The 15,526-nt window shown below is 40.5% G+C and overlaps 1 protein-coding gene across 6 annotated transcripts in view; it reads right to left on the bottom strand.

Annotated features, from left to right (window-relative positions):
• Positions 1 to 15,526, bottom strand: part of LOC147850600 (HMG1/2-like protein) — a 94,510-nt gene that overhangs the window by 77,369 nt on the left and 1,615 nt on the right. For 4 of the 6 annotated variants that reach the window (XM_087336706.1, XM_087336707.1, XM_087336705.1 and 1 more), the window contains exons 4-8: positions 15,414 to 15,471; positions 14,793 to 14,837; positions 14,608 to 14,688; positions 14,405 to 14,470; positions 14,042 to 14,305 (exon numbers count right to left, since the gene is read on the bottom strand). In XM_087336706.1, the coding sequence (XP_087192832.1) occupies positions 14,279 to 14,305; positions 14,405 to 14,470; positions 14,608 to 14,688; positions 14,793 to 14,837; positions 15,414 to 15,471 (277 nt within the window). In that variant the 3' untranslated portion in view covers positions 14,042 to 14,278. Of the gene's footprint in view, positions 1 to 14,041; positions 14,306 to 14,404; positions 14,500 to 14,607; positions 14,689 to 14,792; positions 14,838 to 15,413; positions 15,472 to 15,526 lie in introns of those variants that run through there. The other 2 variants (XM_087336708.1, XM_087336709.1) reach the window with 2 other exon arrangements.

Below are 15,526 nucleotides of genomic sequence, written 5' to 3'. Positions count from 1 at the left end.
CATTTTTGCTTTTAAGGACAAGCCTTCTACGTGGGATGCATTACTTAATCAGCCTCTTCTTGCCAATTCTCTATTTCGGGATAATGTAGAAAAAGTGTTGGGCCTGAGAACTCGCTCGCCTAGGTTCAATTGGATAATGGGCCAACTAAATTTGTAAGAACTTGGACTCAATTTCAGCAAATGCCACAAGAAGATCGTCTTGTGCATTACAATTTGTTCATGGTGCCAAGATAATGACTGCTAGCATATTAGTGACATATTCTTTGTTTTCTACAACCTTCCAACACCTAGGTAGGAACATTCATGGTTTAGATGCTTCATAAATGACACATTGTTGGTTGTCAAGGTGTTTCACCTAATGGGTGTCCTTCTTATTTTGAAGTTTTGCACAACAACTAATTGTAACCTTATACCTTTGGTTGCAGTTATCTACACCATTCACAAAGTGCACCAACCACAATGTGATAATTGATCCTTATCCTTCCATTGCTCACATGTGTGATATGTTGTGGTTGTACGCAAAAGACAAGGTTGCAAGATTAAAATGGGATACGGGGGGTTGATTTTGGTCACACTCCTTGGGGGAACATACCATAAAGGTTCCCTTCTTTCATTACTCAATAAAACTTGGAAGGTCATTACTATTGTCTCAGAATGTAAAGGTACGAACAACTCTGAAACATTGGACTAACTGGGGTGTCTCAACTTTGCATTTGAAAACCTATTGGAGATGGATCAGGTAATTTAAGAGGCCAACTAAATTTATTCTCTTCAGATGGCTATTAGTGCATATGTCATTACTAGTTAGTCATTCATTGAAAGGGAATGTAGTGCCCAATCTTAGGCAATGTGACTTTTGCCATGTAGATAAGGAAACTACCAAGCATGTCCTCTAGTCTTGTCCCTTGGCTCAACAAGTATGGAATAAAGTCCTTTCTTTATTTCTAACAATCAATGTCGGTTGCCTATTTTCATGGGGATCAATGATGTGGGGAGTGTTACATTCTAGCTTGATGTTGTATGAGGCAGAAGATGTCCACAAGGCATTGATGTTACATAATAGAAGAATGATATTAGTTAGTCCCTTTAGCAACCTCCAAAGTAGGTGCAATCTGTCTATGTTTGGAAAATAGTAACTACGGTAATGTTATGGGTATTATGGAAATGCCAATGTAACTGACTTTATGATGCGGCAAATCTTCGTCTATCATATGTACTGCTCGAGATATGGGAGAACTTGTTGGCAATAGTTCGGCACCAGTATAACAATATGCATGGTTTCCCAGAGACTGTGAATAAGAGAAGGAAGAAGCTTCTTCACTTATGGAAAAAATTGCCCCTATTTATAGGGTCAACTCAAGGGCCTCAATGGCCCTATCGTCTTCCATGGACCCTTTCTTGAATATCAGTACATCATGGCAATGTACATCAACAAATTCCAACACCTTCTACAAAGTCCTATACTTCGTCTTAGGATTATTGTACATCATTATACATAAAAAGTTGTAAGTTGTTGGGCAGACAAGTTCAAGTTGTAGCCTTCGAGTGTTTTCTCTTAATACTATTGAAGAAAATCTTTAACTTTAAAAAAAAATACCATTTCCTTTGCGACTTCTTCAAGTAGAAAATTGATCAATATAAATCCACTTCCTCCATCATCTTGTGAATTTGGTTAAGGAATGTTCGGCAATGTATGTAACATTATTTAGAGTTTCCTCTAGAATATTTCAAAACCAAAACTTAACTTCATCATTAAGAGTAGTAAGAAAGTTGCCATTGTCCTCATTTGAAAATGGGCTCATTGCCTGGTGTAATTTGTTAAAGCCTAAATCGAAGGACAAGTTTGGATATATTGCCATGATTTTACTACTAAGATCACTTCATCATGGTACAAGAGTGGTTTCTTGTTTCTCCCTCTCCATTAGGGAAACCAGTGCATGTATGGGTTGTACAACTATTATTAGCTATTATCGGCCGGCAAAGGAGTCCAAAGTGTGAAATGGGGAGTTATTTAATTAGTAGGAATGGTTGTAAGTAAGCTATGAGTGTGGACGGACGGACCGAAAACGGTATGCCGTTCCGAATCCGGACCGATCCCGAACAGGTGCGGATGGCACCGTTTTGTAATACAGACCGGAAACCTATTTAAAGGCCCGGATACAATGTAATGAACAACCGTTAATTAATAAAGCTTAGTGTTGTTATCTCTCTATGTTAATTGTCGTTCTGCATTCATTGTTATATCTTACGCGTGTGATTATTAAAGACGATCATGCTAAGTAACCTAATTAAGTCGGATTAATCGTTGAGTCTAATCTTGTTGCCGTAACACCCCTTTGGTGAAGTGTCTTCCGTAGACACCCTGTGTTAGGCCATTGTCCGGCCCTAAGAGTTAACACAGTTTTTGGCGACCACGATGGGATCGACGGACTGGAATCGACGGACACGCCGGACACGCCGGACAAAGCGACGGACGATGGCCGGAATAGCAAACATCGAATGGTTGTAGAGGCGGCCGAAAAGACACAACCAGAAGGGCCGAAGGTAGAGACGGCAACCAACTGACAGCCGATAGACAACAACGGCTAGACACATCCGAACCGCGGCCAGAACGGAGGCCGGAAGAACGGCCGGATAGATGGCCAAATATTGACGAGTGAATAGAGCGGTCATGCGACGAATCTCGGCCAAAACAGGCAGCCGACTGGAGACTGGCCGGACAGGCCTAGCGACGACGAGAAAGGGAGATGGTGATGACCGACACAGAGATGAAAGGCGTCGGGACGATGAATAGCAATGGCCACAGAAGCGACAACAATGAATATAGAAGGACGGAAACGACGACGGCAGCACAAAGAAGGAGATGACGTGCAAGCAAAGGGAGAGTGAAGGTCGCGTTTCCTCCCTACCCCGAAACGCAAAAACAGAACAAGGACGAAGTGGAAGAAACAGAGATAGAAGAAGAAACAGAGAGGTGGAAAATGGAACACAAGAAGGAAAGAAGAGGGGTATAGAAGAAGAAGAATAACAGATAGAGAAAATAAGAAGAGAAGCAGGAAACGAAAGCAGAAAGAAGTAGAAAGAGATGAGGGATACGCACAAGAGAGAGTGTAATAACAGACCACAACAATAACCTAGAGATAAAGACGAAGTCGGAGCATTACAAAAACAAGAAGACAGGAATGGATAAAGAAGAAATTGAAGCAGAAGATAGGCCGGGAAGAAAAATAGAGAAAGGGCAAGAGAGAATGATTGGGGTATGGAACATAATTTTAAAACATGAGGGTATTTGATAATATTTCAAAAACAAAGGGTAGCAACCTAAAATTTCATAAACTTGAGGGCACCGACGAAATTGTAAAAACTCATCCACCTAGAGAAATGGATGTGATCAACAACGACAACTCACACAAAATTAAAGGAAGAACACACATACACACAACGTGCTTTTGGACCCATGATGAAGTTTGTAAGCCGACAGAACGAGAATGTTTGTGTCACGGACGATTTGCTGACCGACAAAGATGTTCGAGTCAAGCATTCCGATCGAGGGAGTCGATCGTTGAAAGGACCGATGGAAGTTCCGGTCGAAGAAATATCATCATCAAGGCATGTGGGATCGATGTGCAAGGCACTTTCCCACGAGCGTGCCATATTGTGTTACCCCGTACGAGATGTATGGAGAGTCAAGTGTGATGAGCGAGGGTCGAATGTTATCATGATGTTGTGTATGTGTAGGGGGCATAAATGTAATTGTGAGTCTATACGTATGTGAACACATGCACACGTGTGTGCATGTGCATGGATACGAGGAGGTGTGAGTGAGTGTCCAATATGAATGCTCGAGGGGGCTTACACCCCTATGTATCTACCCCCTCTTGTACTATTTAACCCCTTATGGGGAATGAATGAAACATGAATAACCATTTCTCTCTCTCTCTCTCTCTCTCTCTCTCTCTCTCTCTCTCTCTCTCTCTCTCTCTCTCTCTGACATCTTTCTCTCTCTCCCCCTTAACGTTGAACCCCCTTGGGAGGGGGGTGGAGCCATTCTAGGCACCACCCCCCACCCCGCAATGCTTCTCAATGCTTGTCTTGCATCTTCATGATCTCTCACCATCATACCATCCATCGTCTCCACCATTACACCATGTCTATCTTCATCATCAATCATCATCATTCTCATTCTCATTAGCCATAAGTTATGCGGTGGGTGATTGTATGTCTTTCCTTACTTATCCTCGTCATGCAAATTCTTCGATAAAAACTATTGTTGATTTGGTAAACATGTGCTACTAGACTAATTTGCTCATCAATTAACCTTATCATTTGGTGGACTCTACCCTATTAATCATTCAAGATTATGAGCCTTGTACATAGTGCCTTGTGCGAACTTGCATTTGATGAGAACCTCTGATATATTTGTAGGCAATGGAGTTGGACATCTTAGCTTTGACTAGTTGAGAGGACCATATTTCTATGGCTCCTAGTTCTATGGCGACATCTAGCAATCCTACTTTAGAGTTGTATGCCTTGCACCTAGGTCATCATGTGCTAGTGTATGTGTGGAAGATGTGACGATATGTTTGGCCTGCATTTAGGTCTAGGTTTGGTGCAATTCTAGTTGTTAGTGCACCTCCACATATTCCACACATTTTCATAGCTTTTCTTCTAATGAGTCATTTACCTAAACGCTATCCATTGGGGGATATGTTTGAATTTAAAAATGTTGGACCAAGGTGCATGGTTCCTTAAGGTATTATTCAAGAGAGGCAAACGCTCCTATTTTGGTTGTGCACTTTGTAGTTCGTGGGGGCTAAGTTTAATTCACAAGCTCAAAGCAAGAAGCTTCCTAGCTTGAATCTAAAAACTTCATCTACTTAAGCCTCGTGTTAAAGATTCATGATTCGGCTTTGTGTTGAAGTTATGTATGCTAGAGCAGTTGTGTGCGCGAATTTCCTATATTTTAACGCAGTAAAGGAGGTGTCGGGGGCTAATATTCCCCCATACCAAGTATAATGGTCGTTGTTAGGAGTACAAAAAATTCTTCACTTCTATACTTTCCTTTTCAAATTTATTTTTGAAGAGATTCCCATCTAAAACAAAAAATAATAAAATTTGATATTAAGAAAAGTTAAAGTTAATTTAATAAAAATCAAGGTAGGAGAAAGTGATGATAATCGAAATGTAATAGAAATGTAATTGGCAATTAACGTGATGTAAACCATTGGGCACTTATCATAGGTTAGGGAAAAATAGCCATTTACTTAGGAAACAAATAATGAAATCAACATGCATCAATTATGACCTCACACTCGCATCGGGATCTCCTCTTATTAATGTCTTATTAATGGGGGAATTTGCCCGAACCTTTTGAAAAGCTCATCGATGGCTTCGATACTCCCCAAAATTGTCAAAAGATGTGTTGGTATAAGGCCATTGCACCAAGCACACATCACACACATCTTTGTATCAAGGGAGTTTTGGCTCCACACTAATATTGTTAGCTGAGTGGATCACTCTGTTGTATAACATTTTGCTGGCAGATCAAGAAAGAGCATTCAACACTTGCTCCCAATCCACTATCCGTGATAACCTTATTTCTACAACTCTAACTCAAGTCTCTTTCCAATGCTAATTTTACTATGATACTTGTTGATATCCTTCTAGGTTTAAATGTTAATACTTACATTATTCAAAGTTTTAAAAATGTGTTGTTAAAATATTCTACGTATTCTAAGACATCTTTTATGCATTCTACGTATTTAACAAGTATTTAACATCTCTAAACAACTAAACGATTTAATTCTATTTTAAAGCTTTAAATTTTAAGAAGCATTGAACATATTTGAGACCTATTCTATATATTTAATGTATGAACTATGTATTTTATTTGTAGAATGTGTATTCTAATTATTTAAAGAAAAAGGTGGAATACTTTTAGAATACTTACCATATGTATTTGAGGTGTATTATGCCAAGTATTCTATAGCTATGTTACCTAAACACATACAAAAGAGTTACATAAATAAACAAAAATCATGCCTCCATTAGAAAAGGTAAAAAACACACCACATGCAAGGAGTGATTAGGATTTATCTAAATAGCATTTAATCCTAATCACTCATCTTAAAATGGCAACGAGAAGAAGAAAAGGAGTGAGAGCTCTAGCTTGGATTCTAGGAGGAGTCTTTTTCACTAAAGATTGAGAAGGTGCTGAAAAATAACAAAAAGGGGTTATCCCCTTTCCCATTAAGGTGACCATTAAGCTTGAGAACCTAGATTGAGGTTTTTTGTCTTCTCCTTTTTTCTAGTCGTGTATTTCTAAGTTGTCACTATCCTTTTTATCGTTGGTGTCTTAATGGGTTGTGTGTCGTCCAAAGTATGGCAGGGGCTTACCACTAACTTTGATCTCTTCATCATGAGCTAAATGCCCCAACTAAGGCTCAATCAATAACTTATAAGTTTATAACAAATAAAATGTAAGGATACACATCAACAACTTAACCATACTTTGATTAATCAAGAATCACCATCAACACATACACAAGGGTTCATTTTTGGATTATAGCAAACACTCAACGTGAAACTCATGTAAAATGAGAGAGCGAGAGAGAGAAAAGCTTTAGCATAGATCCTAGGGTTCAAGAAGAAAACCTAAAAAACCACAAGCATGACTTTTATAGCTCGGTTACAAAAAAGATTGTCCCGTTTTCTATCGGCGTGGCCATGACGTTTAAATCCCTAAGAAAAAATAACCTATCTTCCCCTTTCTCTTGAATTCAAACATGGTCTATATCAGCAACACACATTATTTGTATGTGTGCCCATTCATTACATGTGGGTAGAATGCCAAAAGAATCCCTAAATGGAATTTGAAAGGGGAATTCACGAAGATATTCCATGAAAGCATTACACAAAAGGGGTGCATTCCATGAAAAGACTGCACAAATCCAACATACAATGGGAGGATTGCAACAAGGCAATCCATGAAAGCCTTATGTGAGGTCATTCCCTAAGACCAATCCCCAAAGGGATTACACGAAGGTCAAACCACAAAGGGATTGCATGAAGACAAATCCACCAAGGCAATCCAAAAAGGGATTGAAAGAAGGTCATTCAATGAGGGAAATACACTAAAGGGAATATACAAAACCAAACCCATGAAAAGTGGTGAGTAACCACAAGTACCTCTTTAATAACATAGCATCTTTCATGGTTCAGGTCCCCCACAGTGCTACTCGCATAGAAAAGACGTGCACATTGTTGGGAAGTCGGTCCCTCCAGATGGGATCCGGTTATGAATGAAGAGGACCCGGTGAGAACCAGAAGAGATCCGGAAACTGGATCAGATGGACTCGGTGAGAACCGGAAGAGAAGATATATTTGTAAATATGTTTTGAGTAAGCCTATTGAGGCTGTATTTGTAAATAGCCCTAAGTTCATATAAGTATAAATATGACTTAGGGCAATCACTTAATGGTGGTTATTGTTGTATGTGCATAACTGTTGTATAGAGAGAGAGTGATAGATAGTGAGAGAGAGGAGATACAGAGCGATACTCTGTTGTAACCGCCGCTTGGCGAAGAATTAGAGCTCGAGGTCATTGCCTCCGAGTCTCTGATTGTCCCTTTATCATGTAGTGATAGTTTGGAGTCTGTGGGCTCCCGTGGTTTTTCCCTATTAGGGTTTTCCATGTAAACATCCTGTGTACTTTCTTTTGGTGTACGAGTATTCATCTCTATTCCCATTTCTGTGCTTGATCCTTGAACGAAGTGATCTAAGACTCGGTTGTGGCCGAGCAATATTTCGCGCTATTCCCTACAAACTGGTATCAGAGCGAACAACACAGGAAATAGAAGAATCGTTCGGCGGCATTTTCAAGCTCACCGGCTCCAACTACTCAATGTGGAAGTCGAAGATGAGGGATATGCTAGTGGTTAAAGATCTTTGGTTGCCTTGTTCAATTCGGGGACAAGAGACCGGATAAAATTGACGCCACAGTGTGGGAGGTGATGCACATGAAGAGGATGACATATATCTGTTGCTTCATCGACATGAGCAATACACACTTGAAGAGGTCCTTTGCAATTCTATTCCAAAATGTTTGGTCCACAGGGCACATGCCACAATCTTGGAAGATTGGTTTAATGAAACTGTTACCTAAAGTGCCATCTCCAGTGTCTTTTGCTCAATGGAGGCCTAGATACCTTTGATGGGAGGAATCTATAAGATTTTCACAAAGATTTTGACTAATAGATTACATATAGTATTGCCAACAATTATCCATAATGTTTAATATGGTATTTTGGCCAATCGAGACATTTTGCATAATATTTTAAATGTTCAAATGGCAACGGATTTTGCTATGGAAACTAAACAAGAGATTGTGATGTTGCAATTGGAACTAGAGAAGGCATATGATCATGTTAATTGGTCTTTTTTATGTCAGGTGATGCATCGAATGGGGTTTGGTGATCGTATGTCAAATTTGATATATACATTGTGGGATGATTCAATGTCACATGTCATGCTTAATGGAGGAGTAACACAATCTATTTCGGTTCGACGGTCAGTTAGAAAAGGGCGCCCCCTCAGTCCACTTTTGTTTACTATTGTCACTCATTCTATACTTGTTAAGCTACATAATATGCCAGTGGATGGAGATTTAGTTGGGTTAAGATTGCCATCTGGGAGACAATGTATTGCTCAAGAGCCAGCAGATGATCATTTTATGTTTTTGGGAGCTACATGTAATAATGTTACAAAGGCTACAAAGGTGTGTCGAATGGGACGAGGCCGAGGAACGCATCACTAAGGATGTCACTATATGCCAAAAAACGCCAAGGACATCGATGTCGTCTCCACAACCGAGCCCACGGCCCACAAGCCAACAACCCTCAGCCATATGGCAACAAAAGAGGAAACAGGCCGAGGAGCCAACACCACTGGCCCCGGACGCACAGGATCAGCCGCCAAAAAGACACTGTATCATTTGAGAGTCAACCACAGAAACCGAGGGTAACCATCATCAGAAATCAAAAGAGGCTAGCCCGACCTCCACGGCCATGGTACCAGCGGAGTCATGGCTCCAAGTCGGTAGGATTGAGCATGGAAAAACCACGCAGATATCAAAGGGGGAAGTCCTCGGTTACAAAGATCTCCCCGCGGAGGCATACGAGTTCAGGCATATGAGTTCAGTGCACTACTTCAACTAGGCACAACATATGAGTTAATGGATTTCCTCACGCGCGCCCAAGTAGCTGCCGCCGCTTGTATGGCCGAGGAGCACGCCGAAACAAAGATGATCCAACGCGCTCTAATGGGAGAAATCGAACCTCATGAGGATCGAGCCTTACAGAAGATAGGACAGAAGAAGCAAGCAAAGAATGCTTCGCTCCTCATGGAACTACCAGATCTGAACACGGCCTTAGTCGAGGCATATCGAAATCTGCACCACACTACTCGGGCAGCCAAGGACATGGCCTGACGTATCAAAACAGCACATCAGCAAGCCAAATGGGCTATCGAGCTATGGCAAGCCGCCGAGGAGAAACTGGTGACATTCACGCAGCAACATCCAGAATAGCCGCCCTTAAGCCTCCCTGCACCGAGTGACGATGTCTCACCAACCACTCTTCCGAACCTGAGCCTGAGCGTTGCGGGTATTGAAGCACACAAAGACGACACCGCTCACCCCAGGGTAACCACGGTCGATGCCAGCACAATGAAGGACTTGGTACATACAAGCGAGCCATCGTCACAGGAAAATATCAGCTCGCACCCCCAAACCAGCCACGCCTCCATGCAAACGCCACCACCACCAGTCGTCATGGAACGATCTACACAGACAGACAGGGAACCCTCTCCCCAAATCCAGCAAGCGGCAACCCAGACCGGGCCTCCCCTTCGGGACTACTAGGAGGATCTTAAGTCCCAGATTGCTCTGGCCGAGTTAGTAGAACAGAACCACAACAACATTCTTGGCCAACTACGGGAACAAGCTACGGGCCGCGAAGCTGACCTCAAGTGACTGCTCGCTGAAAGCTCGGTTGCACTCAAAGAACAAGAACGAGAGGTGATGACCCTTTAGGTCTCTATCACCGAGGCCAAAGAACGTTTCATCAAAGAAGTAGAGCGGAATAGCCAACGGGAACAAGAGCTATTCGCAAACAACCAGGAATTACGATTTCATCAAAGGGCCTTACAAGAAATGGCAAACGAACATATGTAGAAGTGGAGGATCCCGGAAGAGCAAAGGGAAAAAATTTCCGATGCGTATCACCAATTGCAAACAAAGCACATCGCCGCCAGAGAACAATATTGGGACACTTGGAGACAGGATATGGACGAAACTGTAGCTTAGCTCACCAAACGTTATGAGCAGACAATCGTGCTCATCACCGAAAAAGCAAAAGATAATCAAGCTACTTTAGCGCTCCTCGTCCGCAAAAGCCAAGAAGAAGTCAAGGCCGCAAGGGAGGAAGTGGAAGTCAACCGAGCTAGCATCGGCATGGACAATACTAAAATCAAGATCCTGATCAACAAGTATTGCCAGCAATTCACCAAGAAGATCGAAGAAACGCTTGACCATGTCTGGCAGGAGTGGTCAACCCAAGCTACGGACCTACACATACTACACGCGGATGACGAGAACCGACGGAAGGAGGGCCAAGGGTTTTACAAGATGGATGACACCAACATCCAGACCCTCTGTGAAGACTTAACTGAGGAATATCATACCTTAGTAGCGTCCCACACCGCGGCCATTGAGAAACTTTTAGAGGAATTCAATGACGATCTAATGGTGTTTCGCTTAGAAGCCGAAGCTTACGAGGAGGAACGCTTAGCTACTGAGATTAACAGAGCTCCCACGACCAACGAGCAAGGACCCGAGCCACCCACCACGGAAGCCAGACCAGAGGAACCTACCCCTACATACCCCCACATACCACTCAAGCCACAGACTATAGGCACGACCTTGCCTGAATCGGTCCCAACAGAGGAGGGCGCACACGACGACACAACCATCCCCGACTCGGCAACAAAACCTCCATCACCAATCCCACCTTCCGAACAACCAGACCAACCCCACGCCCCCGAGGATATCCTTGGCATATTGGAAGAGGAATAAAACAAACCTATAAGCCCTCATATAAACAGGCAATTTTTGTAATTTGTTTTCTATTTGCCCAATCCATGGTTACCCCTCTACATTGTGAACTGTGGGTCCGACGGACAAAGTCCTGTCCCACAAGCATGCCAGGTGTTGTCCATAGGCCAGAAATATAAATACATTATGTAAACTCGCCGTTAGGTAGAAGAGTAGGTGAGGAAATAGATAGCCGTGTTTTAGCCCTCACAATCAGCCGATGGCTCGGCTCTGTCTCAAGAGGAAAACTATATAGCCCAAGTTATGCATAACTCAAGGGGGGATTATCTAGATTAGTCTTAGCGAGAGTATTATCCTAGCAGCAAGCTCTGTACGAACTGTTTCCGGCTAAGAGCCGAGTATTGTAATCGTTGTAAGCTTTATCATTTAATATAAGTTTTGTTTTTGCCAATCTTCTATCTGTGTATTCTCCTCGTACTCATAAATCGAGCTATGTTTATGCCTAACGAGTGGTAGCCCGTGTACGCTCCCCGTTCTCCTTCCTTTTCCCCGTGTAGAAGAGGCTTCCACGTAACACGATCCCTTGACACCGATAGCTTGTAGGCTCATCAAAGGTGTTTCCCTAGAAACGGTTAACATGTGGGAATTGTTTTCTCTTGCATCAGGATTAAAGATTAATATGCATAAATCAGTTCTTATTTCATGTACTGAGCAAAATATATTAGAGCTTGGGTGGTCAGGAAAGATTGTTAATCGTGGGGAAATTTTTTGACACTTGGGTTACCCTATTGGAGTACAAGTTTCACATGTTAAACTAGTTGATTGGGTGTCGAGAAAGATTGAAAATAAGTTCATCTATTGGAGATCTCAGTCATAGCCATTTCATATAAGGGTTAAATTTGTGCAATCCATTATGATACCCATGGTTTCTTATTATCTTCCATTGTTGCCATGGTCTAAGAAGGCTGTTGAAAAGGTTACCCAATCAATGCGTTCATTATTATGGAAGATAAAAAGGAAACATGGCATTTCTTGGTTGGCATGGGATCATATTTGTACTCCAAAATGGCTTGGTGGAGCAACATTATTGAATGTATATGAGCATATGGTAGCTCGGAGGTTTTCATTACTCATCTCTATGTTTGCAAACACACAACCATGGATAGAAATGGTGATTTTCTTTATTGAGACAATTGGCATCAAGTTTGGAAATGTAAGAGTAGAAACACATTGGTGGAATGTAGTCAATTCCAAAAGGCAAGTGAAGTGTTCAATGTCTTGGGTTGTTAATCAATTATTATCATCTTGGTAGAATGTGTTAGAATTTGTCAAGTGGGATCCCCCACCACATAGAGAGCATGCAAATTCTCTACAACTAGAGATTTTGACAACATCAAGGTTGTTGGATTGGGAAAGTAAACAATCTTTGCAACATCAATTTAATCGAATGGCTCGATTAGGATTGGTATCACTAAAAGATGCAATTTTGACTTCTCAAAGAAGGTTGATGGATTTTCATATTGTTAGGTCAACATTTGGAATTCCACGCATTTATCGGCACATTTGGGATACATTACAAGGATTATCAGTGTTGTTAGGGCATGTGCCACATTTGAATGAAGATTCTCTATATCTTGATTGGACTTTTGTGTGGGGTAACAACTTAAGTATGGTTTCAACTAATGAGGTTTATTATACAATTATTGGGAAACATATGTGGTTAGAAAAAAGGGTAATTAAGGTATGGTCTTTTAATAGGCCAACAATTTGATGAAAAAATTTACGCCAAAAGGGTTGGTGTTCACATTTATCATTTAGAGCCAAGGTGTTTATTTGGAGGATTATGGTTGGTGGATTACCATTGGGTGATGCTTTACACAAAAGAAAAATTGCTAGTGGCTTCTGTTTCTTTTGTACAATGGAAGTAGAGCGCAATCAACATTGATTTATTTGATGTCCTGTTACAAAGATGGGTTTTGAAATTTATTAATGTAATATGTATGTCCTTGACAAGAGTGATAAATTCTCCTTTCAAATGGGTTTTTGCACAAATAGAATTAAGAGGTCTTTCACCTTCTTTTCAGATTATTTTGGATTATTTGAGGCATTATGGGCTTTGGTTTATTTGGCATATGCAAAATGCTTTTATATTTGATGAACAATGGGGAGTACACCGTTATGTGTTGAGATTGAAAGGGTTCCTTTTATGGCAATTTTTATCGTTGGAGATGTCAAGCATATTCAATCACAAAGAGAGACAAGTATGTAAGTTGGGCATTACATTCGTCATTTGGTCTGATAAGGTTATGGGATGTTGAGAGACATATTCATGGTTTGTAATGATAGGAATATGTATCTCTCATGTAGATACGTGATGACTTACAAGTTCTAATAGTCGTCTTTTTACATGCAATTAATATAATTGTGTGATTTTACCAAAAAAAAAAAACCTAAGAGAGAGAAAGACGGGATAAATCGACCCAAAGGTGTCCAAAGGAAGCACACATCTAATGTAATTAGTATTTGGGGGGTTCATAAAAGGGCACGTTTGGGGAAATAAATAAACTATTTGGCCAAATAAAGAAAACGTAGGAGAGAGGGGAAGTATTTGATATAAGAAGACATCATACTTGAGTACATGAGGGACAGTTAGTAGTGATTGACAACGACAAATTAATTATATCACAAACATTTGCAATAGCCATAGTACGATGGAAAATTCCATCCATACATTGTACGACTCGTTTTTGTTTTCTTTGAAGTATGCGTTGTTTACTGCTAACTTCAACATCACAATACAAACCTAGATTGAGCTTCACTTGAATCCAGTATTGTGGAAACGCAAAAGATCCTCAAAATAAAGGATCGCCTTCGATCTAATTACACAGTTCAATCAACTTGGGAAGGAACTGCCAAATTAGATACTTATCATGCAAATATGATTAATTACAGAAGCAATAATCATATGCAGGACAATACGAGGTAACGAAAGAAGTAGTGATTAACAGTAGTGATAGTGATGCTAATAATAATGATAAAGAATAGAACAAATTAGGCAGAATTTTGAAGTTATAATTCTATAGTAAGAAGAAAGCTAATGCATATTTTTTGTTTGTGAAGACAGTACTTCTTGATTGTGAGTCATAATCTTCACGTATGGCCAGCAGCTCATTCATCATCGTCCTCGTCGTCATCCTGTATATATCGAAAAACATGACCATCTCAGATTTTCAATCATAACAACGAATTCGTCCAGTAAAAAGACAAAATAAAAGTAATCACTACGTTCCATACTTCACTTCCTTCATCATCATCATTCACAGCAGATTTTTCAGATTCTTCCTCTGCAGCGGCCTTCTCCTAATGGAAAGTATAAAAATCACCAATGACTGAGAATTCATACAAATTCCAATCATAAAAATCGATGGAGGAATAGACGCAAACAATAATTTATGCTAAAAGAAGTAAACTTTCAGAAACTTGGAAATAAAATTTACCTGCTTTGCATCGTAGGCTTTAACATTCTTCACATAGTCTGCCTTCCTGGCAGCTGCCTTGGCGTGATAGGGAGCTTTCTCCTACAGTATTAAGAACAAAATGAGATTCTTGTCACTAGGTCTAATGGTACATAAGACTAATGATGTTTTTTAAGTGATGAGCAAATGCTTGAACTCGACCATACCGCCTCACTCAATGATTTCCATTTGTCTCCACCTGCTTTACCAACCTGGCAACATGTACACTTACGAAAGTTAAAAAGCATTTCAGGTAGAGCATAAGACATTGTCAAGAAATTTTGTACTTATTACAGTTCGAACATATGGTGTGGCAGCCTCAGTTGCAGAATGATCGAGGTATATTAGACACAAATGTCTCTACCCTACCACCACCACAATAGAATACAACTAGTAACAAATCATAAAGAACTGATAGGGAATGCAGCAGTTGGCAACATATTCAGATACATAAGAAGGTCAAGTATTTCATGATAAACACTAATGCATTGCGAGATCAGGTGTAGAAACATTCTGGTACATAATATTATCACAAAATCTGTTAGACGAATTCAATAGAATAAAAATAGTAACAAACTATTAGAAACTGTTATCAACAAGCACCGCTTTCCGATAGAGACATTCAAAAACAACACATAAGAATTAACAAAGTAAATGAACTAACACCGTTTATCAAGAACAGACAGAGACATTAAAAAAAACACATAAGAATTAACAAAGTAAAAAATTAACTGCAGATGTCCGAGAGCACGTAAATAACTAGAGCTATCAGAGATGGGAAATCTTACCACCGATACAGATTTGTTGTCGGGGTGGCTTGCACTGAAAGTCTTTCGGAATTCTTCTCTGTTCATTTCCATAGAATACGAAGGATGTTTCTTAAAAAATCATAGATTCCAAA

The sequence above is a fragment of the Azolla caroliniana genome, unplaced genomic scaffold (assembly GCF_043228905.1).
Source record: "Azolla caroliniana isolate FFs.n. ecotype wild unplaced genomic scaffold, voAzoCaro1.0.p SCAF_21, whole genome shotgun sequence".
Classification (NCBI taxonomy): Eukaryota; Viridiplantae; Streptophyta; class Polypodiopsida; order Salviniales; family Salviniaceae; genus Azolla; species Azolla caroliniana.
The sequence above is the reverse complement of the archived record's forward strand: the minus strand, read 5'-3'. Positions and strand labels throughout refer to the sequence as shown.